This window comes from Rattus norvegicus, chromosome 10, assembly GCF_021556685.1.
Source record: "Rattus norvegicus strain SHRSP/BbbUtx chromosome 10, alternate assembly SHRSP_T2T, whole genome shotgun sequence".
Lineage (NCBI taxonomy): Eukaryota > Metazoa > Chordata > Mammalia > Rodentia > Muridae > Rattus > Rattus norvegicus.
In genome coordinates, this window is record NC_141543.1 from 89,792,419 (window position 1) to 89,801,875 (window position 9,457).

Below are 9,457 nucleotides of genomic sequence, written 5' to 3' on the forward strand. Positions count from 1 at the left end.
GGCCCGTTTTCTAAAACAAAGTTACTTCCGAATAAATTTGCATGAGGGGGTGTCCCTTACATCATCTCACACTCTAAGCTGAAAAATAAAGGTTTAGCCTTCCTCCACGTGGGAAGGTCTGAGGGCACCCTTCTGAGGCACGGAGGGCTCTTCGAGGTCTTGGTTTTGCGTGCCAGAAGAATGCAATTAGGTAAAAACTAGATGTGACGTTTTGACAGATCCAGCAACGCTAGCATCATGTCAGAATAGGGGGTTCCCCGAGATGAGTCCTCGCTTTTAGGAAATTCTCACAAACTTCTCTCCCTTCTGCAGAGTCCCAAACTATGGCATCCCCGGGCTGCTCCTTGGGATCCACTGTGTTCTCTCGTCAGTTCCTTTAGCCCCGAGTCTGAGGAAGTCGCCGGAAGTCTTGAGTTCATTTCCTTTACTCTTCTCTTGACACCACCAGGCCTACTAGAGCTAAAGCTCAGGAACAAGGTACCCAAGGCGAGGTGCGAAAGACACGGAGGGTGTAGCGCTCCACAACTGCGCCTGCGCCAAGAGGCGGGGCCCTCCATCCGCGAGCGCTTGCCCCGCCCCTCGTGCCGAGCCGGAACTCGCAGGCGCTCTCGGGCACAGCCGCCCCCGTGGTAGACTGGGACCGGTAGGGGAAATGCCCTCGGCGGTTTGCTTCGCTCTGTAGAGGAGCGATGGGGAGGCGTTGGGCCTGGCCTGAGGTAGGAGGGAGCCCAGCTGTTGCCGCTAGTGCCTGAGCCGTGATGCTCGCGTGGGCCCTACTCTCCGCGGTGCTCTGGTCTCTCGCAGGAGGTGGGGCTTGGCCCGCAGGCTCCGCCCCCCGCCCCGCCTTCTTCGCCTCCCGCCCCTCCCTGTCCTTCCCTGAACCCTGGGTCCTCCAAACACTAATAAGTCAGAGGTTTTCTTTCCTCCGCAGTTGGATCGGCACGTTCTTCCTTATTCAGTAACGAAGGCTTTGTTTACGGCACGGTAGGGCACCCAGGTAATACGTGCCTCTTCTCACGCAAGGCCTGTCCCAAGAGCTGGGGATGCCCCTGCTTAGGTTCTTCAGGTAGGGAAAAGGGAGCTAGGCAGGAGTGCATCTGTGCTCTGCAGTTCGGGAAGTTTACATCATCGCCCTCAAAGCTAGTCTTGTGTTCCAGTATTCACCACAGATCTACTGCGCTGATACCACGTCTCTCTTTCAAATACTTCTGCTTTGTAATAGGTGAAGCCACTTAGTGGGGTGGTCGTCCCTCTGGAAGGCTCTCCCACTCCCTCTTGTATTAACCAATCCTACTCATTAGCTTCAGCTCCAGTGTTACTCTCTGTACTTTTCCTACGCTCAGGAAAAAGTAGTGGTCCAATTTTGAAATAACTTTGAGCCACTTCATTGCGTTCCGTTTAGAACATCTCCACATCTAAGGCCTTTCCCTTACCAACAACACCACTACACTGCCAAAGTGTACGATAGGCTTTAATAGCGTTCGATACTGGCAATGATTAGGCCTTATAATAAATATCTTGTGAGACGATGCACTATCCGATTGAGTCACTGCAGATCGCTGCAGTGCACCATTCTAGTAAGCACTGCACAGGACAACAGGAAGCTTACACGAAACACCAAGTATTACGTTTTGAAATAGTTTGTCAGTCAAGCTCGCATCCTGTGCACATTAATTCCACGACCCCTTCAATAGCTCCTCATCGGTGCTATTTATTAATGTGTGCATTAAAAGGAACTCAACCTACATTTTTCTAGACTGCCACAGAATAAAGAAAAATATTGCCGACAAAGTGCAGTTTAAAGGCTTACTATGGGGAGCAAAAAGGACTTCCTTCTAAATGACAGCTAGCATCCAACACGTTCTGAAGACTTTTTAAGTACCGAGATCCAGAAAGAACTAATTGGTATCGTTGTCTAGGAGTGCGCCTTTATTTTGCCAAACAATGTAATTATGCAGAATTTTATGTTGTCACAGTAAAAATATACGTAAAGTTACATCAGACTAGCCCTGTCCTTGTTTGTATGGATATTGATCGTGCTAGCAAAGAAACCGTGGATCCCATCTACTTATGGATTGGGCCGAATGAAAACACATTAACAGGTAAATAATTTAAATATATCTTAATGGTGTGAACGTTGGTTTTTCTTTTAAAAAGCACTGCCATTATTGAAAACAAATTTAATTTAAAAATTCTATTAAATGTATTTTATTTTTGTACATGAGCATTTTGCATGCATGCATGTATGTTTGCCACATGCTTGTCCAATGCCCACAGAGGTCAGAAGAGGCTGTGCGATCCCACGGAACTGGAATTGCTACTGGTAGTAAACCACCTTGTTGGTGCTAGGACTTGAACCCCGATCCTCTGCAAGAGCAACAAGTACTCTTAAACACTGGGCAATCTCTCCATCCCCAATAAATTTAATTTTAACTGCAATTAAATTTTCTCAATACTTAGACAAACTGTAATTTTTCTTGACCGGTGACTTAAGTTCTTCCTATGCAAAAACTAAAGCAGACACACAAAGGATGCCATCGGCCCTGTGAGCACAACGCTCAAAGGGTTGAGGCAGGAGGATTACAAGTTTGAAGGTGACCTGGGCTAACCAAAAAGATAGTTTTTTGTTGCTTTTGTTTCCCAGTTTTTGGGACTGAATCCAGGGTTTCCCTCTCAAGCAGTTTTCCCTGGTGCTATCCTGTTACCCTGAAGCAGTTATTTTGGGGCCCTATTTAAAATTTTTCATAAGGACTAAAGTTTACCCATGAAACACCAGTAATGTGGGATATTCAATATGTAATGTCTATGTTAGAACAGTACCCTGGGATATCAGCATCGTTAATTTGTGTCTCATGTATATATATAATATAAATTTATTTAAATAGACATAAATATTCATAAATATATATAAATTAATGGTATAAATCAGTCAAAACTAGATGCCAAAAATAAAGAAAATCAACATCAATTTCACAAGTGTACCTGGCTCATATAGCTTTCTCATAGAGTAGAATGACAATTAAGGTTTTTTTTCCCCTGGGCTGTTGGGCATGGTACTACCTGTCTTTAATTTCAGCACTCAGAAGGCAGAGGCAGACAGATCTCTGTGAGTTCAAGGCCAGCCTGGCCTAAATAGCAAGTTCTAAGCTAGCCAGGGATGCACAGTGAGACCCTGTCTTAAAAAAGTTATTGTTGGGTTCCCAAGGTTCAGATAGTGTATTAATTTTGAATTTTTTGGCATATATTTGTAGCCGAGTTTACTGAGTAGTGTTTAAGTTACCTGTTGAATAACCAAGTGATTTCCTCTTTCTGACTAGGGAGTAGCCAAATAAATATAACAAACATAGGAGAACTGGTACTGAAGGATTTTATGGAGTCATTATCTGGACATTACTCATGTACTCTTTCCTATAAAATTGTCAAAGCAGAAACCCAAGAAGAAACTTCACTAAAGAAGAAATATGACTTTCTGGTCTTTGGTAATAATATATTTACATAAAAATAATATAAGTCCATGAGCCATCTTCCCAGTGCCCCAAAAACATCCTTACATTTTAAGATTTACTTTATTATATGTCTGTGTGTATGCATGCGCTTGTGAGTGCAGGTGCCAGCAGAGGCCAGCAGAGGGCGTCTGATACCTGGAGATGGAGCTCCCGTGAGCCATCCATGGAGGACCCTGAAACCACAACTCTTAACCACTGTGCCATCTCTTCAGCCCCAATGACTTTTTGGCACTATTAACCTAAATTGCTACCACACCGTAGCCATTTCTCCTAAGTAGATAGACGTCTAATGACAATGATGAGGGGTTTTTTTTTAATTAAAATTATTAGTTACATGTATTGTGTAAACAGACCAATGGAATGTTTTACTAGATGAGTACAATTTTGAAACTGGTTTGCAAGATTATTGATGTTGAATGTTACATGTTTTTTTTTTTTAAAGCAGCAGAAATTAATGCAAAACGCAACCGTTTTTTATTCCCATCTTTCTCTAAAGCCTACCGGGAACCTGATTATTCTTATCGCATGGCTGTGCGTTTTACCACAAAATCTTGTGTAGGAAGATATAATGACCTGCTCTTTAGACTGCTGAAGAAAATCTTGGATAATTTAATCTCTGATTTGTTGTGCCATGTCATAGAACCATCTTATAAGTGCCATTCTGTTAAAATCCCAGAGAGGGACTTCGTGTACGAGCTATTCGTAGCCTTTCAAGGTGAAACAACTTTACAATGTTCATTTTTGTGGCTTTAATTCAAAACCATAATAAATTATAAAATTCATTGCCATGTAACCGTGAGATAATTCCTACACAGTAAGTTGGAAATGTTTGCTAAGCGCTGGAATATACTATTGCCTGGATGTGGTTTTTAAGTCAGCATACCTCCAAATATAATATATTGTTTATTATTTAAAGTCAATATCATTTTACAGATATAAATTCTAACAGTGCAGCTCAGTTTCTGCTTACAATTTCTTCTAGAATTTTAGGAGCGATATTTTGTTTTGGTTTTTTTTTTTATTATTAATGAGTACTTCTTATTTACATTTCGAATGTTATTCCCTTTCCCGGTTTCCGGGCCAACATCCCCCTAGCTCCTCCCCCTCCCCTTCTTTATGGGTGTTCCCCTCCCCATCCTCCCCCCATTGCCGCCCTCCCCCCAACAATCTAGTTCACTGGGGGTTCAGCCTTAGCAGGACCCAGGGCTTCCCCTTCCACTGGTGCTCTTACTAGGCTATTCATTGCTACCTATGAGGTCAGAGTCCAGGGTCAGTCCATGTATAGTCTTTGGGTAGTGGCTTAGTCCCTGAAGGAGAGATGTTTTATTGTTTCTGTATTTGAGGGATTATCGAGGAAGTAACCAGACGCAGTGTATTTCTGTTCTCAAGTCTCGTATTTACTTCCATTAGCCCCCAGATGGAGTAAAGTCACAGTGCACGTGTCACTCAAACTGTACGCCTGGCTTCACCATTCTGTTTAGATAGCTGGGTTAAACGGGTGTCTGACTGCATCCCAACCAAAGCGTCCGGGGCTTTACTGAAGTGCCTGGCACTTTTTAGAAGCTGGTGTGTACCTGTCATGTTTCCTCTCCAGTGAATCCTTTTGCACCCGGCTGGAAAAGTATGTGCAATAGCTCTATGGACTGTGAGGACGTCACCAATCATAACATCCTCAAGGTGAGCTCCACAGCGAGGGGAAAGTGCTGGGGGAACCCACAGAGCTTTCGGTAAACACTTTATCCAGTTGATAGTAGTCCAAGGTAATCTTCAGGTCCACAATGAGTTCAAAGCCAGCCTGACCTACATGAAAACCTATCATGAGCCACCATGTGGTTGCTGGGAATTGAACTCAGGACCTGTTGAAGAGCAGTCAGTGCTCTTAACCAGTGAGCCAACCCCCCCCCCCCAGAGAAATTCTGACCTACATGTACAAACCATGGTGTGTATGCACATACATATGTGCGCACACACACAAACACACAAACACACACACTCTATATATATCAAAATATTACTCTAGTTTCTTAAGGAATAATTTACATTTATTTCTTCTAAATTTTTTAAATTATGTTTTTGTGTGCGTACGTCACACTTACATGCTAAAGAACACATGCTAACATTTGAAGACCGCTGGCAGGAATCGGCTCTCTCCTTCCTCTGTATGGGTTCCTGGAGTCAAATCCAGTCATCTGGTTTCTCAGCGGATGCCTTTACCACTGAGCCATCCTGACAGCCCCCTGATGTTTTGTTTTGTTTTGTTTTGTTTAAAGATTTTATTTTATTGTATATGAGTACACTGTAGCTGCCTTCAGACACACCAGAAGAGGGCATCAGATCTCATTACAGATGGTTGTGAGCCACCATGTGGTTGCTGGGATTTGAACTCAGGACCTCAGGAAGAGCAATCGGTGCTCTTAACCACTGAGCCATCTCTCCAGCCCCTCCCCCTGACGTTTTTATTATGGAGAAATAGTTACAGCACAGAGAGAGAGATCCTTGACAAGCTCTAGGAGTCAGTTCTCTCCTTCCAGTGGACCTCAGGATGGAGCTCAGGACATCTGGCTTGGCGGCAAGCACCCTCACCGCCGGAGCCATTTCACCGTCCACTTCGGTCTTTTGAATGGAAGTTGTTGCTCTAATCGTACCTCTGGCATATCAGATAGCTCCCAGGCTCCTGTTGTATATTTCATTTATAACAGAAAAGGGGATCCCCTGTCGGTTAGTTAGTTAGTTAGCTGGTTAGTTAGTTAGTTAGTTAGTTAGTTAGTTAGTTTTATTTGGGTAGTTTTACACAGGACTTCTCTGTGTAGCTCTGTCCTAGAACTCTAGCTCGGTAGAGCAGGCTGGCCTCTACCTCCAGAGTGCTGGGAGCAAAGCCGTGAGCCACCACGGCCTAGCTTCATTTTCTAAATGGTCAAGCAGTGGCCTGAAGAAAAACCTCACAGTCAGGTTACCACAGGTTAAAGCTGTGGTTCTATCCGAGTCGCATCTATAGGAAGTGTGGCAGTTGTTCTGCCAGGCGTTCCAGAGCTGAGAGCATGGGCAGGAAATGTCTCTACTCTCCCGTCTTGCTCCCTAGTCCGTGCCTATAACGTTTTGTGCGGTTTATAAGAAGTACTCGGTTGGGCTTAGGCAGTGTTACAGTTTGTCCCTAAGCCAGGCTCACATAGTCAGTTTGTAATGCTGACTAAAGCTTTGATTTCTATTTTACTGGGCTCTTTTTCATTTATGTGTTCTGTGTGTGTGTGTGTGTGTGTGTGTGTGTGTGTGTGTGTGTGTGTGTGTGTGTTTGCCTGCATGTGTATCTGTGTGCCGCATGCTTGCCTACTGCCTGAGGAGGCCAGGATAAGGCATGTGATCGACCCCCTGGAACTGGAGTTACAAACAGTTGTGGGCTGCCGTGTGGGTGCTGGGAATTGAGCCCAGGTCCTCTGGAAGAGTAGCCAGTGCTCTTTACCGCTGAGCCACCTCTCCAGCATCTTGCCTCTTTTTCTGTTTTGGGGGTTTTGTTGGTGCTTTTTTTTTCCTTTTTAAAAACTGGAGGGATAGGGGGAGCTAGAGAGATGGCTCAGCGGTTAAGCGCACCAACTGCTCTTCCAGAGGTCCTGAGTTCGGTTCCCAGCAACCACATGGTGGCTCACAACCATCTGATGCCCTCTTCTGGTGTGTCTGAAAACAGCTACAGTAGTGTACTCATATACATAAAATAAATAAATAAAATCTTAAAAAAAATAACCATGGGGAGTGAGAGATCATGTTTAGTCTATGAAAAAGGCAGACAATTCAGAGGTAGCTTTTATCCATGTGTGTGTGTGTGCATGCTCGTGAGTGTGCACACATGGGAGTGTATTAGGCTGCAGTACAACCTCAGATACCAGTCTCGGGACCACCGTCTCCTCCTTGGAGACAGGGTCTCTGCCTGATGAGACTTGGCTATCTGACCAGCAAAGCCACAGGAATCCTTCTGTCTCTACCTTCCCAGCCCTGAGATTACAAGCAAGGAAAGTTTTTGGCCAACTGAGCCATCCATTGCCCCCCCCACACACACACACAAACAAGGTTTTTTAAAAATTACTTTATGTATATGAGTACACTGTACGAGCATTGGATCCCATCACAGATGGTTGTGAGTCACCATGTGGTTGCTGGGAATGGAACTCGGGACCTCTGGAAGAGCAGTCGGTGCTCTTAAACGCTGAGCCACCTCTCCAGGAACCCCCCCACCCTCCCACAACAAGTTTTTATAACTTTTCCTTAGTCACTCCCTTTGTAAATTAACAATAATTAGTAAAGCCAAAGGTACTAATTTTAGGCTTTAACATAGATCTTAAAGGCTTCCTCTAATGGCATCTTGCTCTAATGAGCAAAAAATAGTTCTCCTGGGTTTTATGGCCTGTGTATCATGAGAAGGATTTTGACGGTTGGATTTGGTAATGATAATTTTCCTCTGGTACATCCAAACCATAGGCACGAGATCGGATAGAAGAGTTTTTTCGGAGCCAAGCTTACATCCTGCACCACCACTTTAATATAACTGTCCCAGCTATGCACTTCGTGGACCACAGTTTCCAAGTAACTCGCATAGACAACTGTCGGCCAGGCTTTGGGAAAAACGAAGGTCTACACAGCAACTGTGCTAGCTGTTGCGGTAATTAAACCATACAAATACCCAAGTGTCCGTACACCCCAGAGTCTATTGAGCTGAATCTCTTCGTTGATTCTTCCACAGAACAGAGAAGTAAAAAAAAAAAAAAAAAAAAAAACAAACAAACCTGGAAGGCCAAATTTCTACATACAATCACCCTAATGTCTATTCTCCACACTGGTCACTCTTGTATTACAAAACCCTTCCAGAGTGTTCTGACACAGGATACTGTTCTGTGCAGTTGAGCAGAATGGTTCTGCCTGGGAGACGGGGCTAGGGAGCAGAGGGTAGAAACTGCAGACAGGCACTTAGAAACGAAGCGTGGAGAAGGTCTTGCAAACGCTGACAGAAAGGAAAATCTAGTCGTCTAGCTCTCCTGTTTTCACATTATAATGTTTGAGGCCTCTTTACAACTTAATGGGCTGGGTAGCCGGTATAGAAACGGTGTTAACGGGGTTGGGGATTTAGCTCAGCGGTAGAGCGCTTGCCTAGCAAGCGCAAGGCCCTGGGTTCGATCCCCAGCTCTGAAAAAGAAAAAAAAAAAAAAAAAAAAAAGAAAAAAGAAAAAAGAAACGGTGTTAACACTGAAGACATTTTGTATTGCTGACACGAGGTGTCTACAAACTATTGACCGACAGCCTGCGCTTCCCTTGCAGTGGTCTGTAGTCCTGGAACGTTCAGTCCCGATATGGATGTCACCTGTCAGACTTGTGTTTCTGCCCATGTCTACGGAGCCAAAGCTTGCCCATAAACGCCAAGAACAGAGGCGAACGCATGGTTGTTTGCCTCTGAAGGTGGAGGCAAAGATCCGCTCGCATCGGAGAGCATCGTAGATGCCTCTGTAAAGGAAGATCCGTAAGAGCAAAGCTACGGAAGTACGCATTCTAGAAACAGCAGAAAGCAGTTGCCGTGGACAACCAACAGTAGGTTCTGAGAAGGCCTTTACCTCAGTGCCTCGGTGTACAAGGGGGAGTTCAAGTGTTAGTCGATGCTCTAAATGGATATGTTCTGTTTTCTACAAACTGAAACATGCTTTGTACTTGATATTAAGGTCAAAAAGAGTAGCAAAGTATACTATAATAAAAAATTTTCTATTTTCCGTATATTAATTTGTTTGAAATGGCTTCTATCAAGACATATATGATACCCCCGTTAATCTGTTTCTTAGATGTATTTTCTATGTATGGTTATTTTGCCAGCATGTGTGTCTGTGCACCACATGCACGCTTAGAACCTTCAGAGATCAAAAGAAGGCATCGGATTCCCCCAGAATTGGATTTAGAGAAGGTTGTGAATCATTGTGTGG

General features: G+C 44.2%; 1 protein-coding gene across 19 annotated transcripts; it reads left to right on the forward strand.

The window, feature by feature from the left end:
• Positions 1-565: 565 nt before the first annotated feature.
• Zpbp2 (zona pellucida binding protein 2) lies at positions 566-9,254 on the forward strand. Of its 19 annotated transcripts, none has more exons than XM_087573473.1 (8): positions 566-807; positions 932-997; positions 1,757-2,102; positions 3,318-3,479; positions 4,003-4,221; positions 5,101-5,183; positions 7,974-8,154; positions 8,808-9,254. In XM_087573473.1, the coding sequence occupies exons 3-8, from the start codon at positions 2,024-2,026 to the stop codon at positions 8,900-8,902; spliced, it is 819 nt and encodes a 272-aa protein (XP_087429599.1). In that variant the 5' UTR covers positions 566-807; positions 932-997; positions 1,757-2,023; the 3' UTR covers positions 8,903-9,254.
• Positions 9,255-9,457: the final 203 nt, after the last annotated feature.

Coding starts and splice junctions, on each gene's coding strand:
- Zpbp2 (XM_087573472.1), top strand. CDS start 759: ATGCTCGCGTGGGCCCTACTCTCCGCGGTGCTCTGGTCTCTCGCAGGA. Junction 808..931: donor GCTCTGGTCTCTCGCAGGAG/GTGGGGCTTGGC, acceptor TTTCCTCCGCAG/TTGGATCGGCACGTTCTTCC. Junction 998..1,976: donor CGGCACGGTAGGGCACCCAG/GTAATACGTGCC, acceptor ATGTTGTCACAG/TAAAAATATACGTAAAGTTA.